Source organism: Aegilops tauschii, chromosome 5 (assembly GCF_002575655.3).
Source record: "Aegilops tauschii subsp. strangulata cultivar AL8/78 chromosome 5, Aet v6.0, whole genome shotgun sequence".
Lineage (NCBI taxonomy): Eukaryota > Viridiplantae > Streptophyta > Magnoliopsida > Poales > Poaceae > Aegilops > Aegilops tauschii.
This window is the reverse complement of record NC_053039.3, coordinates 249,604,999-249,632,688: the sequence shown is the minus strand read 5'-3', so window position 1 is coordinate 249,632,688 and position 27,690 is coordinate 249,604,999. Positions and strand designations below refer to the sequence as shown.

General features: G+C 45.1%; 1 protein-coding gene across 1 annotated transcript in view; it reads left to right on the top strand.

Moving 5' to 3' along the window:
* LOC141022737 (uncharacterized) overlaps positions 1 to 27,690 on the top strand; it is a 237,716-nt gene that overhangs the window by 193,064 nt on the left and 16,962 nt on the right. The window contains exons 3-4 of the mRNA XM_073498996.1: positions 7,012 to 7,158; positions 7,194 to 7,423. Coding sequence (XP_073355097.1) covers positions 7,012 to 7,158; positions 7,194 to 7,423 — 377 coding nt within the window. The remainder of the gene's footprint in view (positions 1 to 7,011; positions 7,159 to 7,193; positions 7,424 to 27,690) is intronic.

The window sequence follows — 27,690 nt, the reverse complement described above, 5'->3', positions numbered from 1 at the left end:
TATTTATCTTTTTAGAGACTTCAAATGGACTACTAGATACAGATGTATATAGACATATTATAAAACAGTGTTGTACTACATCATTGTGCAATTGTTGTTTAGCTTCTAATATTAACTTGGTGCTTTTAGGTACATATGTCATTGGTAAAGATCCGCGTTTTGACCCTTTCTGCGTATGGGGCAATGAGATATCGATGAACCGGCATCAACTAAGGAAGCTGATAAAGATTGTTAGTAAAATGGGTCCAAAGATGGCAATTAAACTATTTTTGTACACTTTATCCAAGACAACAGCGAACTGCAGGATGGTAAGTAAGAACTCTGCAGCCTTGTTTTCACTGCCCATAATGAGTTGTGTTAGATGACAATGTCTGAATCTTTTTCCTTTGCAGTGGTTGCCAAAGCAGTTTACTCAAGATTACCTCTCAAACTACATGATTGGTGGGCATGCAAAGGTTAAAGTATTTCTACCAGAACACGATAATTATCTAGATGTTTTCATGAAGACCGTGAAGGATGGGCGGTTGGCCATCACAAGGGGTTGGACTAGAGCCGTGCGTGCCTTCTGCATGGAGGAGGGCACAATATGGGCATTCTGCTTCACCTTGTTCAGCAACCAGAATATATTTCGCCTCTTTCTTTACCGTCTTTAATAGTACAAGTATAAAACTGTGGTTCATCATTCTTTATTTGGTTCCTATGTAATTCTTGAACATATGTACCTATGAATCGAATAATGCATTGGTTGTTTGAACCTGATGGATATGAATAAAGTTGTAGCATACATTCAAATTCAAATCCAAATCTGGTACAATATGGAAAAGCAGCAATTAAATTATGGTGAAATTACGCTCTCCAGGTTGTTACGGCACACATGGTTGGTAAAACACAAACGTTTGCGATATGCACCATAATCCGAGACGGTTAACAGAGAGGAAACGTGTGCAAGCATGCACACAGTTGCCATTTGCAAAGCGTATGCGATGTCAGACAATATCACAAACGGTGCGGGCAAACTAAATGTTTGTGTTAATTGCCTTATCGTACACGATTCGCAACCATGGACTGTTTCTGATGAAGTATGCATCGTAAATGTTGCACCACAGAATAGCGTGTGCGATAGTTGTCGTGTACGACGATGTTACGACGATCCGACGTTTCAAAATCCTGTCCGACACTCGTACGACAATTAGCTAATCTTGTTAACGGTGAACCGTTTGTGATGGGCCGCGCATCATACACGTTCTATAATAGTGAACCATTTGTGATGGGCCGCGCATCATAAACGTAGCACCACAGAATACCGACTGCGATGGCAATGCGAGCAGAAACGAGTAGGAGTACTGTAGGGGCCCTATCCCCAAGGGTTTTTGGGTCGTGTGGGAAGGACCCCCTATCGCCCACACTCACTTGGCGACGGTTCCAAATGCCGTCGCGGAAAGGGGTTTTAAACCTTTTGTTTAGGACCGATGGGCACCAGTGTCAAGGCTCGCGAGGCGAAGCTCGCGTTCCACGATTCCACGCTGGTGAAGGTGGTCGTGGAGCAAGCCGCGGAGTGCAGCGCTTGACCAAGCTACTGGAGGAAGTGACCGGGGCCCAAGCATCTCATGCCAAAAGCGTCTACGAAGCGGCGGCCCGGCTGGGTGATTGTTGCTACTACGTCGGTATTTCCCCCAAGAGGAAGGGATGATGTAGCACAACGACGGTAGGTATTTCCCTCAGTGATGAAACCAAGGTTATCGAACCAGTAGGAGAACCAAGCAACACAACTTAAACAAGACCTGCACACAAACAACAACACCTCACAACCCGACGTGTTAAAGGGGTTGTCAATCCCTTCCGGGGTACGGCGCCTCAAGATAGGCAAACAGACGTGAGGTAAATTGAAGTAGATTGATAGATCGAACGCCAAATAAAATAAATAGAGATAAAACGCAGCAAGGTATTTTCGTATTTTTGGTTTAATAGATCTGAACAAAAATTCAATGGAAAAGTATATCGCAAGGCAAATATATGAAAAAGAAGACCCGGGGGCCGTAGGTTTCACTAGTGGCTTCTCTCGAGAAAATAGAAAACGGTGGGTAAGCAAATTACTGTTGGGAAATTGATAGAACTTCAAATAATTATGACGATATCCAGGCAATGATCATTACATAAGCATCACATCCAAGATTAGTAGACCGACTCGTGCCTGCATCTACTACTATCACTCCACACATCGACCGCTATCCAGCATGCATCTAGTGTATTAAGTTCATGGAAAAACGAAGTAATGCAATAAGAACGATGACATGATGTAGACAAGATCCGTTATCTATTGTGGCAGATAGGGATCCTGTCTTTTTATCCTTAGTAGCAACGATACATATGTGTCGGTTCCCTTTCTGTCACTGGGATCAAGCACCGTAAGATCGAACCCACTACCGGGCACCTCTTCCCATTGCAAGATAAATAGATCAAGTTGGCCAAACAAAACCTGTTGGGGATATTACCACTGGGCGTAAAACGGCCAGGAGAGGCCGGGTTAACCCCATAAGTAGTTCATCTGTATCTGAAGCCCATGAAGACAGACGGTGACGCTTTATGGAGGCCCAGGGCCCATAGCCGGTTTAAGGCCATAGACATAAACCGGCATTGATATGTAAACTTATATTGTAAGGTAGAAGTAGCAGAGACCGAGCCGGACTCGGGATTCTGTAAACCGACGGGCGTCAACCCATGTATATAAGGGGACGACCCGGCGGCGGTTCAGGGACAACAGGCAACAACTCGAGACTCAGGCAAAGCGTATTCGCTCCCTGGTCATCGAAACCCCATCAATTCCATCACAACTAGATGTAGGCTTTTACCTTCATCGTAAGGGGCCGAACTAGTATAAAACTCTCTTGCGTCCCTTGTCCGCTTTAACCCCTTTAAGCTAACCCGTAGCGATGGCTCCATGACCAAGTCCTTTCTCTAGGACATCTGCTGTGACAAAACCACGACAGTTGGCGCCCACCGTGGGGCTATCGCACGATGGTTTCAAGTTCTTGGAGGGCAACTTCGGAGGACTCAAGGGTTACGCTGTGGGCCGGATGACCAAGAGTCGTCGTGGCAAGCTCTACATCGACGATGCAGGCTGGGGCCCCGAGGCCGGCTCAATCGAGTACGGGTACCGGGTCCCCTTTGGTGGCATACACGTTTTCATTGGCATGATCGGCGAACCGGACCCTGAGCCGGACATCTGCACCGACCTCGTCGAAACGGCTCAGCGTGTGAGATCTGCCCGGGTCAAGCCTGTCATGAAGCGTGCCTTCGTGGGAGTTATCCATGGAGGGGAATCTGAGGACAGATCGGAATCTGGTGGTGAGACCGTCGTTTATTCCGGCGACGAGTCATCGACCGGAGAGACCGAGTCGTTATATCAGTTACAAGATGGCCGGATTGGGGGCTGTTCCGATGGCGACAGTATTTCGGATCCCTCTGATCCGCCAAACCGGGTTGCGATCTTCATGGCCGGTACGCAACCGGTGGTCCACTCTTCGACCGCAGCGGCAATGATTTCCGGATCGGCAGCGGCAGCAGCGGCTGGGGCAGGAGGCCCTGTGCGACCGCCAGCTCAGGTTCTATCTGATTTGTTTGACGCATTGGCAACACTGATGGCGGAGGTTAACCCGGCGGATCAGGATGTGCACAATGCGGAAATCGCGAAAGTAAAAGATCAGATCAGCCAAGCCAAAGCGGACTTAGCAGCTGAGGATACCAGGATAGCCGCGGAGTGGGCCGCTTTGGATGCACAAGCTTACCGGATTATGCTGGATCAGAGTGCGTCAAACGAAGTCCTGAAGAGGAGGCACCGATCTCGCCTGCCGCCGGTTTATGACGCTAGAAATCTCTTTAACACCCCAGGAGCAGGGACCAGTAATCCGCCGATGGTAAACCGGGCGGAGGCACCTGGAGCAGGGGCGCCGGTTCAACCACGTTTGGCGGATCCGCCTCGTCAAAACAACGTTGTAACACCACATGTCCCCACGCCACCGGGTCATTACTCTAACCCGATGGACAACATTGTCGCTGCCGCTTCACGGCTGGCGGCCATCCCGATCGAAGGCGATTCTCCGGCGGCGGTCAAGACGCGCCGGGTTAAGGAGCTTCTTCAGACAGCTTTGGTTCAACAAGAGGCTTATTTGTATAGTCGCAATCGGATTCATTCCACTCCCCGTCCAAGCCGGAGCTACAGCAGGCGTATTGATGAACTGGCAGTGTCAAGCAATGCGCGGAACCGTGATCCGCCCCGTGTCAATAACCCGACGGGTGGTGCTGGTGATGCCCAAGAGGTGGTGGACCGGGCTCGGGCACGCAGAGAGGCCGAGTTAGCGGCGCAACACGAAGCCCGTCAGCTTACTCCGGTTCGTCCATCCACATCGGTGGAACCTGGAGTTACCTCTAGTTCCTTGGGAGTGCCATGTCTTGTCCCAGCGTTGCGCAATGTGCGCCTGCCCAAGGATTTCAAGGGCCCGTGCAAGGTGCCGAGTTACACCGCTGATTTATCCCCTGAAACATGGGTCGAAAGCTATGAGATGGCCATGGAGATGCTGGACGTGGATGATGCGTCATGTGCGAAGTACTTCACCATGATGCTAGAAGGAACGGCCCGCACTTGGCTAAAGAGCTTACTGGCTAATTCTATCAGATCATGGGCCGAGTTGAGAGCCCGGTTTATTCAGAATTTCAAGGATACATGCAAGCAGCCCATGTCGATTGTGGACTTAGCTGCCTGTGTCCAGGAGGAAGGAGAGTCAACAACCCGTTGGGTGCGCCGGGTTTCGGAGATTTTGCACTCATCGGACCGCATCAACGCTGACACCGCAATTTTAACATTGGACGGCAATTGCCGGTTTGAACCCCTGAAGTTGAAGTTGGGACGGCTCAAACGTCATTGTAATGACATGGGAACCCTCATGGCTGCACTTGTGAAGTATGCCGACTCTGATAGTACCAAGGATCCCGAGTCTGATGATGATAAGACAGGGAAGGGAAAGAAGAGCGGCAACGCCAAGGGGCAGCACCCCAACCCGGCGGGTCATGGAAACGGCGGCAAGCGTAAAGCGGACCACGGTTTAGACTTTGTGGCTAACACTAATACACACGACAAGGGCCAGCGGCGTAAGGGTAAACCGCCCCGGCGCAGTGGAATGCCAAATCTTAATCCGGACCGTTTGTCGTATCTGTTGAACCAGCCCTGCCCAAAGCATGGGACGAAGGAGGAACCGTCCACACACCTCTGGAAAGACTGTTACATCATGCAAGAGTTCAAAAATTCTGATTCTTTCTGGTATGATCATGGATCAGGAGGTGGTTCGGGCTTTGGCTCTCATGGGCCGGGTTATGGCGGAGGAAATTCCGGTTCAGGATTCCATGGCAATCAGGGTAATCAAAGTGGCTATAATCATCAGGGCAATCAGCAGCAGCAGCAGTCGGGTTACCAGAGCAACCCAAAGCAGTTGAATAGCGGACAGTATCATGTTTTCACCACTAGCTTGGACAAGCGTGATCAGAAGCTTCATAAAAGGGTGGTGAATGCCGTTGAACCGGTCGTGCCCCGTTACTTACGCTAGTCCAAGCAGCCGATTGTGTGGAGTAGAGAAGATCATCCACCCCGGGTTGACAACCCGGGTCATCTGGCTCTGGTGGTGGCACCTCAGGTGGGAGGTTATAAGTTCACTAAGGTACTCATGGATGGAGGGAGTAGCATCAATATCCTTTATTATGAAACTTTCCGTCGCATGGGGTTAACAGATAAAAAACTTAAACCGTCCAATATGGTGTTCCATGGTGTGGTGCCTGGTAAGTCGGCATATCTTGTTGGTAAGATAGCTCTGGAGGTGGCTTTTGGAGATGAGCATGACTCAAGATCAGAAACCTTGACCTTTGAAGTGGTGAAAATCAGCAGCCCGTATCATGCCCTATTTGGACGGCCAGCTTATGCTAAGTTTATGGCACGGCCTTGTTATGTCTATCTGCAGCTCAAGATGCTGGGTCACAAGGGAACTATAACCATGCATGGGAGCCGCAAGATTGCTCTGGAGTGTGAAGAAGGTGATGCGGCTTATGCTGAGTCGGTTTGTGCAACAGAAGAGTTGAAGTTTTACAAGGACAATGTTGATCCGGCAGATATGACTTTGTTGAAGAAACCAACCACAGAGCATGATTCGGCCCTGAAGTTTAAATCGGCTGATGAGACTAAGCTTGTTGACTTCGTACCAGGCGATTCGTCCAAGCAGTTCAGCATCAGCGCTAACTTAGATCCGAAATAGGAAGGCTTGCTCATCGAGTTCATCCATGAGAATCGGGACATCTTTGCATGGAAGCCTTCTGACATGCCAGGTGTACCAAGAGAAATCGCTGAGCACACTCTCAATGTTGATCCTAAGTATAAACTGGTCAAGCAGTTTCTCCGTCGGTTCAATGAAGAAAGACACAAAGCTATTGGAGAAGAAGTAGCCAGGCTCTTGGCGGCTGGATTTATCGTTGAAGTATTCCATCCTGAGTGGTTGGCTAATCCAGTGCTGGTCCTCAAGAAGAATGGCACTTGGCGTATGTGTGTGGACTAGACAGATCTCAACAAAGCTTGTCCAGCAGATCCTTTTTCCCTTCCCCGTATTGATCAAATTATTGATGCTACGGCGGGTTGCGAGCGTTTAAGCTTTTTGGATGCATACTCTGGTTATCATCAGATCAAAATGGCAGTTAAGGACCAGGAGAAGACAGCTTTCATAACTCCCTTTGGAGCCTTCTGCTATGTGTCCATGACCTTTGGGCTCAAGAGTGCCCAGGCGACTCATCGGAGGTGTGTGCAGAATTGTCTGCATAAACAGATCGGCCGCAATGTTCACGCCTATGTGGATGATATTGTGGTAAAATCAAGGAAGAAGGAAACATTGATTGATGACTTGAAGGAAACCTTTGATAACCTGCGGGTTTATAAAATGATGCTTAACCCGGCCAAGTGTGTCTTTGGTGTACCTGCAGGCAAACTCTTGGGCTTTTTGGTGTCTAACAGGGGCATTGAAGCTAATCCGGAAAAGATCAAAGCCATCACCTCCTTGACTAAACCGAAGTGTATCAATGATGTTCAACACCTGGCAGGCCAGATTGCCGCGTTGAGCCGGGTTGTCAGTTGCCTTGGCGAGAAGGCCATCCCTTTGTATCAGATGCTGAACAAACAAATAACTTCGTCTCGAGTGACGCCGCTAATGAAGCATTTGAGGACTTAAAGCGACAGCTGGCTAATCCTCCGATTCTCGCTGCTCCGGTTGACAAAGAACCATTGTTGCTATATGTGGCAGCTAACGCTCGGGCTGTTAGTGTGGCTATTGTGGTGGAGCGCAAAGAGGCAGGAAAGGAATATCCGGTTCAGCAGCCGGTTTACTATATAAGTGAGGTACTCATTGAGTCCAAGCAGAGGTACCCACACTGGAAAAAATTGGTGTATGGGGTTTTTATGGCAAGCCGGAAGCTTAAGCAGTATTTCTAAGGTCACCCCATCACGGTGGTCAGCTCTGCTTCTTTGGGAGATATAATCCAGAACAGGGAAGCAACCGGCCGGATTGCTAAGTGGGCTATCGAGGTCGGGCCTCACGGGTTGAAATACATGCCCCGAACGGCGATCAAATCTCAGGCACTTGTGGATTTCATCAATGATTGGACAGAGTTACAAGCGCCAGAAGAGAAGCCGAATCATACTTACTGGACTATTCATTTTGATGGGTCCAGGCAATTGGAGGGCTTGGGGGCTGGAGTCGTATTAACTTCCCCACGAGGTGATAAGTTTTGTTATGTTCTCCGTTTAATGTTCCCTTGCACTAACAATGCAGCTGAATATGAGGCTTTACTCCATGGTCTTCGGATGGCTAAGGAGATGAATCTCAGCCGAGTTAAGTGCTTCGGTGACTCGAATCTGGTGGCTCAACAAGTGTCCGGCACTTGGGATTCCAAGGACCCACTAATGGTAGCATATCGTCGTGAGGTGGACATTGTTGCAGGTCACTTTAAAGGTTATCAAGTGGATCATGTGGACCGGCGGAAGAATGAAGCGGCAGACGCTTTAAGCCACCTGGGTTCCCAACGTAAACCGGTTCCACCTAATATCTTCCTCGATGTTTTGTATAATCCGTCCGTCAAGCTCCCTGGTGAAGAGGATTTGGCTGTTCCTGATCTGGAGGCTCAGTTGGTGGCGGCTCTTCATGTTATCCCGAATTGGACGGTTCCATATCTGGCGTATATAAACCGGGGCGAGTTACCAGAGGATGAAACTTTGGCCAGGCAGATAACCCAGCGGTCAAGTCCATTACTGTTATCAATGGAGAGTTACATCATTGCAGTGTGACAGGGGCGTTTCAACGCTGTGTGTCTCCTGAGGAAGGTCGTGAAATTTTGCGTGAGATCCACGAAGGAGATTGTGGTCACCACGCCGGTTCAAAATCTTTGGTGGCCAAGGCGTTCCATCACGGTTTCTATTGGTTGACAGCTCATGCTGATGCCGAGGACTTGGTCAAAAGATGTGATGGTTGTCAGAAATTCTCAAGGCGCGCTCATGTACCAGCTCAAGAATTAAGGATGATTCCAATCACCTGGCCGTTTGCAACTTGGGGGCTGGATATGGTTGGGCCTTTCAAGAGGTCCAAGGACAAGAAGACCCACCTTTTGGTGGCGGTTGATAAGTTCACAAAATGGGTAGAGGCAGAGCCAGTTAGTAAGTGTGACGCAGCCACGGCGATTCAATTCATCAAAAAGGTGATCTTCCGGTTTGGCTTTCCACACAGCATTATAACAGACAATGGTACCAATCTGTCAAAGGGTGCCATGAAGGAGTTCTGTCAACGTGAGCACATCCGGCTTGACGTATCATCAGTGGCTCACCCCCAGTCCAATGGTCAAGCGGAGAGGGCCAATCAAGAGATCTTGAGAGGCATCAAACCCCGCTTATGGTTCATTTGCAACGGACGCCGGGTTGTTGGGTTGAGGAGCTACCTTCAGTGTTATGGAGCATCAATACCACACCCAACAGATCGACAGGATACACATCGTTCTTCATGGTTTATGGAGGGGAAGCGGTTCTTCCTAGTGACATCCGTCATGACTCACCTCGTGTAGCGGCATACGTTGAAGCTGACAACGAGAAGGCACGACAGGAAGCTCTTGACCTGTTAGATGAGGAGCGTGACATGGCGGTAGCCCGTTCGGCGATTTATCAGCAAGATCTGTGTCGTTATCATAGCCGCCGGGTTAAAACCAGGACCTTTCAAGTAGGAGATTTGGTGCTTCGACTCATCCAGGATCAGACAGATATGCACAAGCTATCCCCCCTTGGGAAGGACCTTTTGTGGTCAGCAAGAATCTGCACAATGGGTCATACTACCTAATCGATGTTCGAGAGCGCAAAGACTCACGTAAATCGGAGGAGGAGACAAACCGGCCATGGAATATTGCTCATCTTCGGCCCTACTATACTTGAGCTACAGGCTCTGCTTATGTACATATTATGACATTGTATATATTATGATCAATATAATAAACCGGAACCTCAGCTAAAGCGGGGTATCTGTCGTTTTCTTACATCATGTGTGGTTACATGGAGCTTACAAAGCGGCGTCCGGTTTACCCCTTGATTCAGCTTCTCAAAGCTTGATATTAGATCACTTGGGGGCTTGGTCGTATCCGAACCATAGCTACACCTCTTGATCGGCGCAATGCCACAACATCACTTGGGGGCTTGGTCGTATCCGAACCATAGCTACGCCTCTTGATCGGCGCAATGCCACAACATCACTTGGGGGCTTGGTCGTATCCGAACGATAGCTACGCCTCTTGATTGGCGTAATGCCACATCATCACTTGGGGGCTTGGTCGAACCCGAACCATAGCAACACCTCTTGATCGGCGTAATGCCACAGCATCACTTGGGGGCTTGGTTGAACCCGAACCATAGCAACACCTCTTGATCGGCGTAATGCCACAACATCACTTGGGGGCTTGGTCGAACCCGAACCATAGCAACACCTCTTGATAATTTTTGGGGCCTGGCAGCCCGTGAAAAGCCTCGACTACAACGGTTTTATTTGCCCTTTGCTAAGTTTCTTTTTCTTTTGCTAAGATTTGTGATGTTTTCAAACCGGTGTTTATCAACCCGATTAGGCTGGCAACTACAAGTTGTCAGTACATAATCAAGTTATAATCCGGAGACTATCAGCCCGGTCTGGTTTTGACTCAAAGTCACCAGTATGGAATAAACCGGTGTTTATCACAACCCGGAATGGTTTTATTGTAAACCGGCATCATATAACAGGAGTTACTTTTACTCCTGATTAGGGTTATTACCCTCATTACAAGGTTGGTCAGCCAACACTATGCCTAAAGGTTACAGGTATCATATATTTCCATATTTGGTTATCTTTTACAACCTTGGTTATAAACCTTGGTCATATATATATTTGGGTATCATGACCCGTCCGGTGGTAAACCGCCAGGGCGCTTTAAGCTTCTTATCTGCAGGAACAGCTTGAATAAATAGCTATGGATTATGAACATCATATCTTAAGCATGGCGGATTAACACGCATCAGTTGCAGATAAATATGCACGAAGGCATAACAGACCAAGTGTTTTAACTAGCCTATTACAAGGCGTTTTCAGTGCCCAAAGGAGTAATTGTCTCAATCAACATTACAGCAAAAGAAAAACTAAACCGGCCCCCAGATTATGATTGCTTATCAGCTTGACCTGACGGTTGCGGATCATCTTGCACCGGTTCAGCTTCTTCGTCCCTACCCAGCGGCTGGAAGTCAACAGTTGTCCATTCGATCCCAGTTAAAGCTTGGAACACAGCTTCGTCGCTTATAAGGGTGGACGGTTCAATATCAGGGGCATAAGTGTGCTTACGGATTGGAGGGATAAGGTTTTGAGCCTCAGGAGCTGGTGCAGCAACCCGCTTGTTATTGGCATCATAACTCGCCTGGAAATGTGAAAGATCAGCCTCTTCAGCAAGTTGACAAGCCAGTGGGCATACTTCCCGGTTTATGGCGCGGAGATCTTCAGTACAAAATTCTGATCCGTCTTCCTTTAAGCTTGGGTAGCCTTTAGCCACGTCCGTCGGATCAAGATCAGGCACCCATGCTTTTGCCCGGGTTAGTGCGGTCAGAGCGCCAGCCCTTGCAGCAGACCTCTTCAGCTCTTCCACCCGGGCAGGCAGCATAGATAGCCTATCTAAGGTATCTTTGATTAACGTCGGGGGCGGCTTATTGTGAGAAGCCGTGCAGATAATTCATTGTGCGCCGGTATATAGTTGCTCTATCAGCGTGTAGGCAGCCTTCGGCTTCTTCTGAACATCAGAGCCCAGATGACTAATGCGAGTTCCTGCATCATTGCAAACATTAGTAAACCGGCAACGTATGGGAAGATATGTTGAAAGTATAAAGCAAGGATGCTTACCGAACACAGCAGCAGTCATGGCATGTATCTGCCGCTTTACACCAGTCAGCTCGTCTACCACCGGTTTGAGAGCTGCTTCTGCGTCTTCAGCTCTTTTCCGTAAAGCGGATTTATCTGTGTTCCAATCCGCCCACTCCTTAGCGAAGCCCTCCTTTAGCTTTTCCATAGCGGCTAAGGCGCTTGTCAGCTCATCTTTTGCTTTGGAAGTTTCGGCCTGTTGGGACTTGATGTTCTCTTGCAGATCAGCGGTTTGCCTTTCCTTCTTGCTCAGTTCAGCCTATAAAGAGACAGATACAAAGTGAGTTGACAGTACATATTCGAAGTACCAAGCACATAACAAGTTATCCCCTTGATACTTGGGGGCTAATGCATATTTGCTCCTTATCAGAAATTTCTACAAGTCCCAAGTATAATACAAGTATTAATCTTGGCACTTGGGGGCTAATGTGTGTTTGCTCAAAAACTGTTGGTATGGGAATTCTTCTACAGTCCCGGTTCATCTTTATAAAGTTAAACCGGCCCTTGGGGGCTATACCGGCGAAAGAGCACTATGGCAAATTTTAAGGAACCGGTTCATCTTAAAAAGGTAATCCGGTCCCTGGATGCTAAATATGGAAAGTTAAGTTATGACAAAAGTCCCGGTTTAGATTGGCATCATAAACCGTCACTTGGGGGCTACTAGGAGTTGATAAACTGCAATTGGACAAAAGAGAAAAACAGTAGTTACCTCATATCGCTCCTTCATCAAGTTTACCAAACTAGCTTCATAATCACGGCTGGTATACAGACGGTTCAAGAAGCCAGAGTGAATATCTTGAGCATTGAGATGGGTGTAGCTTGATAAATCGGCATTCCATTTGCCTTTGCTGATAGCAAAGAGATCATCCTTGGCAGTATGCTTTGACAAAGCTACAGGATTGCCAGGAGTGGTGTGGCCAGTACCAGTAATCATAATGTCATCATCTTGTTCATCAGCAGCCTTCACCGGAGTTGGCGGTTTATCAGTGTCCTTAGCTGGACTGACCGTTTTGTCATCAGTTTGGATAGGGCTGGTTGGCCGGTCTGCATGGCTTGTAGTGTCAACTTGCACTTGTTCAGCAAGGAAATCATGGTCTTGAAGCGGCGGATCGTGAAGCATGGCGTCAGCGTCGGTTTCTTCCAGATATGGAGTTGTCTCCGGTTCAGCAGCTACATTATCATCAGCCGGTTTGTTTAAACGAGCTTTCTTGCTGGGTCTTGGCTTGGCGCTGAGAAAAGATAGACATAAGGATCAGTACAGTATGTAAAGATAACACATCAAGAATAAAGACATGTGCATAGCTCACCCAGGAACTGTTTTGAGGGGTGGAAGCTGTGTGGCCGAGGACTCGCCAGAGGATGAGTGAGAAGTACCTTGATAATTTGAATCAGACGGGCTGAGAGGCTAGCGAAAACAACCTGCTTTTGGGCATGAAGTATCAATGGGATAAGAGACCTCTGATCGGCGTTTCCGAACCGGACTGTTCGGTAAACCGGCGGAGGTAACTACCTGGCCGCTGTGCCGGGTTGTACGGCGAGCTTCGTGCTGCTGCGTCTTCAAAAGAAAGTTTTGGTCCAAGTAAGCAAGAGGGTGAGAAAATTTTACTTTCCGGATTGCTTGACGGATTTTTGATGTTGGCAGAGGATCTGAATCGGAGGAAAGAATGGTTACCTCTACGTCCTCAGCGTGACTGCCTTTAGCGTCATCCTGATAATAATCATTGTCAATGAGATGTACGAAAAATGAACCAAGAGAGTCAAGTTCTACCTCTGGTTCCAGATTACGCACATCGTCATCAGCTGGTAGATCGGAGGATGCAGTGGTCCTTCTCTTGGCAGGTTTCTTAACAACCTTGGTCTTTGGACGAACTGGCTTGACCGGTTTGTCTTGCGGCTTCGCCGGTTTGTCTTGTGATGGTTTCTTGTTCCAGAACGGATCATCACCCTGTCAGAAAATAATCACACTTTCAGAGAATATTTGGATAGAAGCAAATTCAGATACAAAGGATTATATGATTCTTACAGCTGGTGGTTTGTTGAAGGTGCAGAAAGGGAGTAGTCCGGTTTGGGCACAGACGGCCTCCGATTCGTTCGGTATTTTCTTTACAGCCTCAGTGACTTCTTCATCTGTAAGCTGAATGTCAATATGCCGCTGAGCATCCTTCAAACTCCCCGTGTACTCACACATCAAACCGGGGCGCCGACGTAAGGGTAGAATGCTCCAGCTTATCCAGCAACGAGCAAGATCAACTCCTGTCAAACCGTTCGCCATGAAGGCTCTAAGCTTTGATAATTGGGGAGCATATTTGGCCTGTTCTCTTGCTGTCAACCTCTGAGGAAAAGGATGTGTGTTGCTAAGGCGTTCAGGGCGGTAACCCGGCAAAGAATTTTCATCAGATGGAGATGTATCCATGCAGTAAAACCAAGTCTGGTTCCACTCTTTGGGGTGACTGTGGAGTTTGGGATGAGGGAAGGTGACTTCCTTCCTTTTCTGAACCGCCATTCCGCCCAATTCCGTATTGGGTCCATCTGAGAACTCTGTGCAACGGTTTAAGTGAAAGAAATCCCTAAACAGTTCGACTGAAGGTTCCTCTTGTAGATAAACTTCACAAAAGACTTGGAAGTGGCAGATGTTGGTTACAGAGTTGGGACCGATGTCTTGAGGGCGCAGTTGAAAACTAGCCAGTACATCCCGGAAATTTTTTGAACCGGGAGGACTAAAACCTCGTCCGAGATGATCAGCAAACACGACTACCTCTCCATCCTTGAGTGTAGGAGGATTTTCCGGGCCAGGGACCCTCCAGTGGATGACATCTTTCTTGGCTAAAGCGCCCGTTTTAACAAGGTTGTTTAACTGCTCCTCGGTTACTCGAGAAGGAGCCCAATTGCATTCATAGACTTGCTTGGCCATGACAAGGGAAATCTGAAACATGATTATTGCCGGTTTAAGATTTACAGTGGACAGCTATACAACGATATGAGGATACAAGCATATTGATAAACCGGATTGAGTTATCCGTAAACCAGAGTCTGATGATGGAAACAATATAATACATTGACGGTTCAACAGGGGACTAATGGTATCTACCGGGTCATCATTTTTCTGTGAAGTTAAACCGGCCAATCTGGTATTCAAAGTGTGTAAGAGAAGGAAGAAACAAGTTTCACATCTTGCTATGGTAATTTCAGATCTACCGTGCATAGGAAAAACAAAATATATTCTGACCTAAATTCCAGCGTACTAAAAGTTCACTAAGTTGAGATGAGTTGGATATCAAACAGGTGCTGAAACTACTACCGCGTGAGATCTATGTGGTTTAAACTACTACCGCGCGAGGTCTATGTGGTTTTTGGATCTAATCCATGGATATAAATAAGGAAAAAGAAGGGCGGTGACGAACACTGATGAACGACAGGAACCCTAAGTGCAGATCTATGGTAAGAGAAAGGGGAGACTTACGGAGGTTGTTGAGTAGCGGCGACGCGCGGAGGAGCTCTGGTACGTTCAGGTCGATGCAGCGGCCAAGGTTGGTGTAGCAGTCGAAGGTAGACAGCGGCGGCCGAGGTTGAAGGGTCGGGCGTCGCGAGGATGATGATGAAGAGAAGAGGCACGAGGGGGAAAATTGAAAGACCCCCTGGCCCTATTTATAAGGGAGATAAACGACAGACGCGAAAATCGAGGGGCCGAATTTTTGGATATGAGGCGATGTTGTCGCCTTGATTATCGGAGGCTCGTTAATGACAGGTGATGTCACGGCGGTTTACCATGATCCTAAAAGATGATGTCATGGCGGTTTACAAGATTGTGTGAAGATGTTGAAGAAGAAATTTTGTTAAGTATTGATGATTGACATGAACCAGTTCAAATCAATCTGGGGCCTAATGTTGGGGATATTACCACTGGGCGTAAACCGGCCAGGAGAGGCCGGGTTAACCCCATAAGTAGTTCATCTGTATCTGAAGCCCATGAAGACAGACGGTGATGCTTTATGGAGGCCCATGCCCAAAGCTGGTTTAAGGCCATAGACATAAACCGGCATTGATATGTAAAATTATATTGTAAGGTAGAATTAGCAGAGACCGAGTCGGACACGACTATGAGCCGGCCTCGGGATTCTGTAAACCGACAGGCGTCAACCCATGTATATAAGGGGACGACCTGGCGGCGGTTCAGGGACAACAGACAACAACTCGAGACTCAGGCAAAGCATATTCGCTCCCTGGTCATCGAAACCCCATCAATTCCATCACAACTAGACGTAGGCTTTTACCTTCATCGTAAGGGGCCGAACTAGTATGAAACTCTCTTGCGTCCCTTGTCCGCTTTAACCCCTTTAAGCTAACTCGTAGCGATGGCTCCACGACTAAGTCCTTTCTCTAGGACATCTGCCGTGACAAAACCACGACAAAACCCAAATATCGGAGAAGAAATACGAGGCTATAAGAGATCATGCATATAGAGATCAAAGAAACTCAAATAACTTTCATGGATATAAAAAGATATAACTGATCATAAACTCGAAGTTCATCGGATCCCAACAAACACACCGCAAAAAGAGTTACATCATATGGATCTCCAAGAGACCATTGTATTGAGAATTCAGCGAGAGAGAGAGAGAGAGAGAGAGAGAGAGAGAGAGAGAGAGAGAGCCATCTAGCTACTAATTACGGACCCGAAGGTCTACAAGGAACTACTCACGCATCATCGGAGAGGCACCAATGGAAGTGGTGAACCCCTCCGTGATGATGGCTAGATTGGATCTAGTGGTTCTGGACTCTGCGGCGGCTGGATGAATATTTCGTCGACGCTTCTAGGGTTCTGGTATTTTTGCGGTATTTATAGAGCAAAGAGGCGGTCCGGGGGGCAACCGAGGTGGGCACAAGCCACCAGGTGCAACCAAGGCCCATATGCTTCCTTCTGGCCCATAAAAAAATCATCATGGAGTTTCGTGGCATTTGGACTCCGTTTGATATTGATTTCCTGCGATGTAAAAAACAAGGAAAAAATAGCAACTAGCACTTGGCACTATGTCAATAGGTTTGTACCAAAAAATGATATAAAATGACTAGAAAATGATTATAAAACATCCAAGATTGATAATAAAACAACATGGAACAATAAAAAATTATAGATACGTTGGAGACGTATCAGCATCCCCAAGCTTAACTCCTACTTGTCCTCGAGTAGGTAAGTGATAAAAACAGAATTTTTGATGTGGAGTGCTGTTCATCAATTCATCATATTCTTTTCTTTATAGCATGGACATTTGGACTTTTATGTGACTCAAAGCAATAGTCTAGTTTTGACATAATAATTTAGATACTCAAGCATATTAACAAGCAACCATGTCTTTCAAAATAACAATGCTAAAACAAGTTATCCCTTGCCCATCATGCTCAAACATTGATCCATTCATGAAACACACTCGAATATTAACTACACCTAATACTTGAGCACGATCATATTGCCTCCTAGTTTGTGCTTTTGTAAGAGAAGATGGAGACTCAAATTCAAAATAAAAATTGCATTTAGTAAAAGAAAGGCCATTCACAGAGGGAAGTAGGGATTTGTAGAGGTGCTAGAGCTCAAAGCGAAAAATTCGAGATAAAAATATTTTGGGAGGTGTATCCATCCCACCAACGAAAACGACGTAGAGCTACGAACACTTTCCATGCTAGATATGCCATAGGCGGTTCCCAAACAGAAAATAAAGTTCATTCCTTTTTCCACCATTCTTTCACTTTCCATGGCTAGCCGTATCCACGAGTGCCTTCCATACCAACACTTTCCAAGGAATTTATTATTCAAAACATAAAGTAAATTCATTTTTCCATTTCAGGATTGGGCATCCCTAAAACCTTTGCCATACTCTCGTGCAATCACAAGTGAATAAACACACATCGTGAGGATAACACATCCAGCATGGAAAATATTAGCCACCCGTTACCGTTCCGCGAGCGAAACAAACACACAAAAGAGAAGTTTATTTTGAAAATTAGAGATGGCACATGCAAATTTGCTTAGAACGGCAAAAGAATGCCGCATATAGGTAGATATAGTGGACTCATGTGGCAAAACTGGTTTAAAGGATTTTGGATGCACCAGTAGAGGTCATACTTGGTGCAAATTGAAGGCTAGCAAAAAGATTGAGAAGCGACCAACCAAGAAACGAATAATCTGATAAGCAAGCATTAAGCATAATTAACACCGAATATGCACCACAAGTAGGATATAATTTTCATTGCATGATTATTAACTTTCGTGCATGCATAGGGAATCACAAACCTTAACACCAATATTCTTACTAGAGCACAATTACTCATCATGACTCACATATCACATCATCATATCTCAAAACTATTACTAAGAATCAATTTTATTTTGTCCAATGATCTTCATCACAACTTTTTACTTTATCCTTCTTGGATATCTATCACTTTGGGACTAATTTTCATGAGTTGCTTTTCATAAGCTCAAACAAATATAAGTGAAGATCATGAGCATAACAAATTTTCTTTCTCTCAAAATAATTTAAGTGAAGCAAGAGAGAATTTCTTCAAACTTTTACTAACTCTCAAATAAATCTGAGTGAAGCAAGAGAGCATTTCTTCAAAAATAACAAAGCACACCGTGCTCAAAAAGATATAAATGAAGCACTAGAGCAAGTCCTAGCTCATAAAAGATCTAAGTGAAGCATAGAGAGCAATTCTAACAAGTCATGATATACTTTTGGCTCTCTCAAATAGGTGTGTCCAGCAAGGATTGATAACTTAAAACACAAAATAAAGTAAGCAAAGACACATATCATACAAGACGCTCCAAGCAAAACACATATCAAGTGACGAATAAAAATATAGCCTCGAGTAAAATACAGATAGTTGTTGGAAGAAAGTGGGGATGCCACTCGGGGGCGTCCCCAAGCTTAGTTGGTTGCTCATTCTTGGATGATAGCTTGGGATTCCGGGGCATCCCCAAGCTTAGGCTCTTACATCCTTCCTTCATCCATCGTAAGATAACCCAAAACTTGAAAACTTCAATCACACAAAACTCAACAGAACCTTTGTGAGATCCGTTAGTATTAGAAAGCAAACCACTACTATAAGTGCTGTATTAAACCAATTCATATTTTGTTTTCATATTATATCTAATGTATTACAACTTTTCTATGGCAAAAACTCATCAAAGAAAACCATAGAGCCATCAAAATAAGCACACAACACAAAGAAAACAGAATCTGTCAAAACAGAACAGTCTGTAGTAATCTGACTTTAGCGAATACTTCTGTAACTCCAAAAATTGTACAAAATTAGGATGACCAGGGTAATTTGTATATTAATCCTCTTAAAAAGAATAAGGGCAAAAGCTCTTTTCTGTGATTTATGAAAATTATTTTCGTGAGCATAAAGTTTCTGTCTTTTTCAGCAAGATCAAACAACTATCACCCAAGAAGATCCTAATGGCTTTACATGGAACAAACACTTATTAAAACACAAAAAACACATTCATACCAGTATCATAATTGTGTAAACAGTCAAGAACAGAAAGCAAAAAGCAAAAATAAATTTTATTCATTGGGTTGCCTCCCAACAAGCGCTATAGTTTTACGCCCTTAGCTATGCGTAAGGCAAGGATCTAAGTTTGTCATCCTTGGTTCGAGATCCATAGCATGCCCTCATGATTGATTCATAAGGTGGCCTGATTTTTGTTCTAGGAAAGTGTTCCATATCCTTTCTCAAAGGAAATTGGAACTTGATATTGCCTTCTTTCATATCAATCACGGCACCGATAGTGCGTAAAAACGGTCTTCCAAGAATAATTGGGCAAGACGGATTGCAATCAATATCAAGAACAATAAAAATCTATGGGCACATAGTTCCTATTTGCAAGAATAAGAACATCATTAATTCTTCCCATAGGCTTTTTAATAGTGGAATCCGCCAAGTGCAAATTTAAAGAACATTCTTCAAGATTGGTAAGACCAAGCACATCACATAAAGATTTCAGAATTGTAGAAACACTGGCACCCAATTCACACAAAGCAAAAAACTCATAATTTTTAATCTTGACTTTGATAGTAGTTTCCCACTCATCATGCAATTTTCTAGGAATTGAAACTTATAATTCCAATTTATCTTCCAAAGCTTTCATCATAGCATCAGCAATATGTTTAGGAAAAGTTTTGTTTTGTTAATAAGCATGGGGTGAATTAAACATGGATTGCAACAAAGAAATACAATCAATCAAAGAGAAACTATCATAATTAAAATCTTTGTAATCCAAAATAGTGGGTGCATCACTAGCTAAAGTTTTGACCTCTTCAAACCCACTTTTATCAATTTTCTCAACAAGATTTTCACCCTCCGAAATATTGGGACGCCTTCTACCTAAAGTTGACTCTTCTCCGGTCCCTTTTTCATCATTCTTAACTTTACTAAACAAGGAATCAATAGAAGAAACACCAATCATTTTAAGATCTTCATAATTTTTGCAAGAATAATCATTAGAAAAAGCTTTTTCTAAAAATTCTCTTTTAGATCTAAGCATAGCAGTTCTTTTATTACTTTCATCCCTAGAAACATAAAGAGCTTTAATTGATTCATCAACTTTAGGCACAAAAAAATTCGTCTTGAGATTTTCCACATCATGAGAAATTCTATCAACACTTCTAGACAAATCATCAATCTTATTCATCTTTTCTTCTATGGAAGTGTTGAAAACTTTTTGCGTGCTGATAAATTCTTTAATATTATTCTCAAGATCAGAGGTATTCCTATTATTATTGTAAGGTTGATTTCCATAGGAATTACCATAATTATTAGAGGAATTACTAGCAAATGGCCTAGGATTAAAATTTCCTCTATAAGCATTGTTGTTGAAATTATTGCGAGAAATAAAATTCACATCAATGGCATCACTATTTTGCTCAATCAAAGTAGACAAAGGCATATAATTAAATTCAATAGGAGCACTTTTACTAGCAACTAATTTCATAAGAGCATCAACTTTATCACTCAAAGAAGAAATTTCTTCAACCGAATTAACTTTTTTACTAGTCAGAGCTCTTTCGGTATGCCATTGTTGGAGCAAATATGCCCTAGAGGCAATAATAAAGTTGTTATTTATATTTCCTCATATCATGATAAATGTTTATTATTCATGCGAGAATTGAATTAACCGGAAACTTAGTACATGTGTGAATACATAGACAAATAGAATGTCACTAGTATGCCTCTACTTGACTAGCTCGTTAAATCAAATATTGTTAAGTTTCTGTAACATCCCAAATTTTCAATTTGGAATGTTATACATAGGTCATTCATGCATATCATATTTTGTTGCATTTCGTTTTGCGACCCTCGAAATTCTAAGCAACTCAAGGACCCTCGGAGAGAGTTGGGGATTTCATGTTTTTCATATTTGACTTTTATCAAATATCGAAACAAGGATCACTTTGGTTTATTTATTTTCTCTCCAAAATATTTCATAAAAAAATATAAGAGAGGAGATAATATGACTTCTCCAAAATAAATGAAATATTGGAGGAAAAATATTAAAATCAGATTAATATTTTTTATTGGGTTTTTATTGGAATTTTATTTGAATTAGAAAAAAGGTGCATTTTTCAAAATTGCATTTTAGGCCAAGAAAATGTTAACCATGTTCTAAATATTTTATTTAGACGATGAAACTTTGTTTTGGTATTTTTAGATTATTTATTTATTTTTCTAGGATTTTATTTCGGCGGGATATGTTAAAAAAAACCCCGCCGGACCGCACTGGACCGAGGCCCAGCCGGCCCAGCCGCGCGCCTCCCCGCACCGGCTCGGGAGAGGACTCCCAAGCAGCGCCGCCGCCGCCAGGACGTGTCCGTCCCGGACACGCCACCACCGCCCCCTCCCGCAAGCCACCGCCGCCCTCCCCTTCTTAAAAGCCGCCACCCCCGCCCCCACTTCGCCACCCCACCCCGCCACCGCAGCCCGCAGCAGCAGCCGCCGCCGCCGAGCCGCCTAGCGCCGCCCGCCTCGCCGCCTCACCGCGGCACCACACGCGCCACCCCGCCGTCGCCCGCGCCGCCGCCCCGCTCGCCGGAAGCCGCCGGAGCCGTGCCGTAGTTCGCAAATCTCGCCGTTCATTTTTTTCGGTTTAGGTAAAAACCGTCGTTTAAAAAAACCTAGTTACGTTTTTTTGATCGGTTCGTTGGTTTTCTCGGTTTAGTTTATTTAGCGGACGTTCAACCGTACGTTCGTTTTAACGAACGGTTTTCGCCCGTTAGTCATAGACAACGATCGTTCGTTCGTTAGCCTGTTCGTCCGTTTTTCTTTTTCTCGGGTTTTTCGCGATTATTTTTGATAGCGATTTCTGATCCGATTTCCATTTTAGTTTATCTTTTCGCTCGTTTATCGGAATCAGGCGATTCAAGCGCCTAGATCTTCGTCTCGAAACCCTCTTTTTGTTTAAGCAACTTGAACAAGATTTTGGTAATGTAAAATTTGACTTTAGTTCAGATTAGTAATCGGATCTTGTTTCTTTCGCAGTTTGAGTTTCGTTGCTCCGTCTGATTTGATTCTTTTTGCAAACCGGAGTTCTTAATTTGAACTTTCTAGTTAGATCTTCTTATTTGAGTTTTACCCGTGCATCTTTGATTGATTGCTTATGTATGCTATTGTTTTTTTGTGATAGAATTCCCGGAGTGCGAAGCGTGCTACTACGAGTCCCTAGGTTTTACGGATCGTCAGCAAGGCAAGTAAGACATTGATCATACCCCTTTTTACCCAGTTTTTATGCATTAGATACAACCCTCACACATTGTATGAGTAGGATCTCTTAACTTTTGGGTTTGGGAAGTAGTTGATGAGGTAGAACCTATTGTCCTATTTATTATCAAACCCTGGGAGTTACTTCTACGTTATGCTTATATTGCTATGCTATGCTCGTAGACGTGGATTGGGTTTGAGTGTATCCATGACAGATGTGAGATTGTTAATTAATGGTTCAACTTAAGGTGGAAACTTTAATACACATCTGGGTGGATTGCTTGTTTGGGCACTTGGAGAATCCAGTGTTGTCCTAGGATATCCTGGAGAACCCGTGTGATCATCCTACGGTCCGCTACCCAGGATCAAAGGGATCTTAAGATTATTCATGCTAGAAACTTCCATGTGCAACCACAAGCCATTACGGGCTCTGGCATAGTTTGAGTAAGTTGTGTGACCTCTTTCAGTGGTGGGCTAGCAGATGTAGAGGGAAATTAGGTGTAACTGTCCACCCAGTGTAAAGAGTTAATGCTTCCAAAAGACCGTGTCTCGGTCATCCGTTTCTCAAACATCATGTAATGCGAGAAATCCAACGGAGGAGATTGAGTCTTGTTGGGAAAAGTGCGCAAACCTCTGCAGAGTGTACAATCTAATGATGGTTAGCCATGTCCCCGGTTATGGACATCTTGAGTATCTGGTACTTGGATTATCCTATTGTATCTCATCACTCTAATTTAAATTTGGCTGGGTTAATGAATTTACTTTAATTGGGATTGAGGTGGAGGAACCTTCTCAATGATGTTTCAACTACCATGATAGTTAAAATAAAACTTATCCCTTTGTTGTAGGGAAAAATTGGCTTTTCGCAAAGACCTTATAACCATAGAGCCTCCACCAGCCATATTTGCATATAGTGATAGCATTATTCTGTTCATTGCTCTACTGTGTTACATTGCCAACATATTCCATGTGCTGACCCATTTTCGGGCTGCAACGTATCATGTTGCAGACTTTTCAGACGAGGAGTAAGGTTCGCTAGGTTATTGCCGTGCAACTGAGCTATGTCGTTGGAGTTGATGGACTCACTTTATCTTCCAAGCCTTCCGCTGTTATCGTATTAGATGGCCTTAAGCCATATTTATTGTAATAAGTTCTCTTTTGAGACATTCGATGTAATAAGTGTGTGATTGCTACTCTGTTATAAATCCTTCGAGTACTGTGTGTGTCAGCATTACCGATCCAGGGTTTGAGGTCGGGTCGCTACAAGATGGTATCAGAGCACACGCTGAGTGTAGGACACGACCACTAAGTTAAGCCATAGGTCACTCTTCTCTACTCATTTTTGATTCCTCTCCATTTTCTACTCTCTAGGATGGCGGATTCGAGGAACAAGTTTGCACAACCGGATGAAGACACACCCTTTGGACGACACTTGAAGGAAGTCACTAGATACCTGAACATTGGAATACCAAGCTGCACCGGGACCTACAACGCCACATTACTAGAAGAGGAGCGCTGGATGATTCGAGTTCAATTTCCAGGAAGGACGTTCACGCCAGTCACCGAGCCCATAGAGTTTTCCTTTGATGCACCAACCTGGAGTCTAGGAAAGAGCACGACAGCTCACATCACCGTGGGACGCATGGGCGAAGTTTACCACAAGGACCTCAAGACACCATCTACCAGATATGTGGGCGCCGAGATGAGCAATGGGAGATAGTCAGCACCAGGAAGGACAGGTCCATTGCAGCTTTCATCCAGGAGTTAAACCAGCACATTCGACGCTAGGAAAACCAGATGTGCGCAGACATGATGGATTTGGAGAAGGCGAAGATAAGGATCGCCGAGCTTGAAGAGGAACTCAAGTCTACACGCGATGGATATGAAGAAGAAATCGCAACACTATTGGAGAAGAACGATGACCTGATAAACAAGATCGGAGTATTCATGGGAGACCCCGCGTCAGGAGGAGAAGACGACGATTCCACTTGTCCGGAGAACTACATCATCATCGACGACACCGATTCCGACCCCGACGACAGTGATGATGACTTTGAAGACGAAGCTAGAGCAGACATCATGGAGTCTTCCACCGATCAAAATTTCTAGATGACCCCCAAGTGATTAGTAGTATTCCCCCATGTATATAGTAGTAGTTTGAGCACTTGTTACGATTTTCTAGACCGTTTGTATGCCCTTGCTTGATTGATTGAGTGACATGATTGTGTTTGTCTCATGTGCATATGGGTAGTGTTTTCTCACTAGACCTCTTTTTCTATTCTAATCTCTCCCCTCTAAACCCATCAGATGCCTCCGAGACGTGACACCGGATTTGTCTTTCCACCGGAGATCACCCAGTTGATCCAGCAGCAGAATGCCTTGATGCAGATATTAGTCCAGAACCAAGGCAACAACAACAACAACAACAACAACAACAACAAAAACAACAATAACAACCCTCCGCCACCACCACCAGTTGACAACTTAGCTCATTTTCTGTGGTTACAGCCGCCTGTGTTTTCCAGTAGCACCAAGCCAATAGTTGCGGATGACTGGCTACGCCGGATTGGAAGGGAGTTGACCTCCGCTGGTTGCACTGATGCAGAGAAGGTGCGTTTTGCCGCACATCAGTTGGACGGACCAGCAACCTCCTGGTGGGAGAATTACACAGCCACATTTCCCATAGCCAATGTTACTTGGGATTAGTTTCAGCAAGCATTCCGCACAGCCCACGTCTCAACTGGAGCTATGAGCATGAAGAAGCGTGAGTTTCGCAACTTACGCCAAGGGAACCGTACTGTGGGGCAGTACGTGGATGAATTTAGTAAGCTATCTCGTTATGCCCCTGATGATGTGGCCACAGATGCCGCAAAGCAGGAGAAGTTTATGGAAGGGCTGAATGATGAGATGAGCATGCAGTTGATGGTGGCAACATTCAACAACTACCAGGAGATGGTAGACAAGGCTCTTATGATTGAAGGGAAGCAGCAGCAGATTGAGAGCCGCAAAAGGAAGTATGGACAAGGAAGGTACAACTCAGGAGCTCAGCAAAAGCCTCGTTTAACCCCGAACTCGGGAGGACTTGTCCATAACCATGGAGGTCACACACACAATGGAGGGAGTTCTCATAACCACAGTGGCCCCAAGAATGGAAACGGGAACGGAGCAGGTAGTAATCAGAACCGCTCTAACCTAGCCACACTCGCCAAGAAGGACCTAAGTCACATTACTTATTTCAATTGCGAGAAGACTGGACACTACGCCACTGAGTGCCCTGAAGCGAAGAATGGGAATGGCAATGGAAGCGCTGGGAAGAAGCCCAACCCTTTCAACAGGGGACAAGTGAACCACGTGAATGTGGAGGAGGTTGAGGAGCAGCCTGATGCCGTTATCGGTAAGTTTTTGGTTAAGTCATTTACTGCAATCATTCTTTTTAATACTGGTGCATCGCATTCATACATATCAAGGGGATTCGTGGATAAGTATAAACTGCCCACTAAAGTACTCAGGACACCCATGTTAGTAAGTTCACCAGGAGCGGAGTATATGGCAAGCCAAGGATGCTTTCAGATGCCATTGACCATTGGAAGCCATGTTTTCCCCTCAGACCTGATAATTTTGGAGTCACAAGGATTGGATGTGATACTGGGAATGGATTGGCTATCGATGTATAGGGGAAACATCGATTGCGCGAGTAAGTCAATTTTGCTCACCACCCCGGAGGGAAAAGGATCAAGTATGTATCCAGGCATGCGCCTAGGAGGATCCATGTAAATTCCCTCACGGGAGTTGTTCCGGAGGAAGTGCCTATAGTGAAGGATTACCCAGATGTTTTTCCATAGGAGTTGCGAGGCATGCCTCTAGATCGAGACATCGAGTTTTTGATAGAGCTATTGCCAGGCACCGGGCCAATATCAAAGAGACCCTACCGGATGCCCGCAACTGATCTAGAAGAGATCAAGAAGCAGATTAAGGAGTTGTTGGAGAAAGGTTACATCCGACGAAGTTCATCACCATGGGGAGCACCAGTGCTCTTGGTTGAGAAGAAGGATGGATCGTTAAGAATAGTGGTTGATTATCATGCGTTGAATGAAGTGACGATCAAGAACAAGTACCCACTGCCGATGATCAATGATTTATTTGACCAGTTGACAGGAGCTAAAGTGTTTTCGAAGATCGATCTGCGATCAGGATATCACCAGCTGAAGATTCGAGAGAAGGATATACCTAAGATAGCTTTCACCACAAGGTACGAGCTGCATGAGTATACGGTCATGTCTTTTGGACTGACTAATGCCCCTGCCTATTTCATGAGTATGATGAACCAGGTGTTCATGGAGTTCTTGGATAAGTTTGTTGTGGTGTTCGTTGATGATATCTTGGTATACTCGAAGAATGAAGAGGAGCACAAGGAGCATCTACGTATGGTTCTGGAGAAGCTCAGGGAACATCAGTTGTATGCCAAGTTCAGCAAATGTGAGTTTTGGTTGAAGGAAGTTGGATTTCTTGGACATGTTATATTAGGAGAAGGTATAGCAGTGGACCCTACCAAGGTTCAGTCAGTCACTGAGTGGTTGGCACCCACCTCAGTTGGAGAGATCCGCAGTTTTCTTGGACTCGCGGGATATTATCGGAGATTTATTGAGAATTTCTCTCAGATTGCAAAGCCTATGACAGCATTGTTGAAGAAGGACACTAAGTTCCACTGGACTGATGAATGTGAAGCAAGTTTTCAGGAGTTGAAGAAATGTTTGACTACAGCCCCAGTGCTGATTCTTCCGGATATACGCAAGGACTTCCAAGTGTATTGCGATGCTTCACGCTTAGGACTTGGAGGAGTACTGATGCAAGACGGAAGAGTTGTTTCGTATGCCTCACGACAACTGAAACCGCATGAGTTAAATTATGCCACGCATGATTTGGAGTTAACAGCCGTAGTGCATGCGCTCAAGACCTGCAGACATTTTCTCATTGGAAACCGTTGCGATGTATACACGGATCACAAGAGTTTGAAGCACATCTTCACACAGAAGGAGCTTAACCTCAGGAAGAGGAGATGGTTGGAGCTCATAAAGGATTATGATATGAAGCTGCATTATCATCCAGGAAAGGCCAATGTCGTAGCAGACGCTTTGAGCCGTAAGAGTTATGTTAACACCCTCGTAAGCGGAGGGATGCCAAAGGAGTTAGCCGAGGATCTCAGGGAACTTCGATTGGAGATAGTTCCTAAAGGTTTTGTGGCAACATTGGAGGTTCAGTCAACACTATTGGAAAAGATTCGAGAAGTTCAAAAGGACGACAGGGAGATTGCTGAGATAAAAGAGAAGATGAGTGAAGGGAAAGCCAAAGGATTTCGTGAGGATGAGCACGACACCTTATGGTTTGAGGACCGTATATATGTGCCCAATAATGCGGAGCTCAGAAGGTTGATTCTACAGGAAGCTCATGA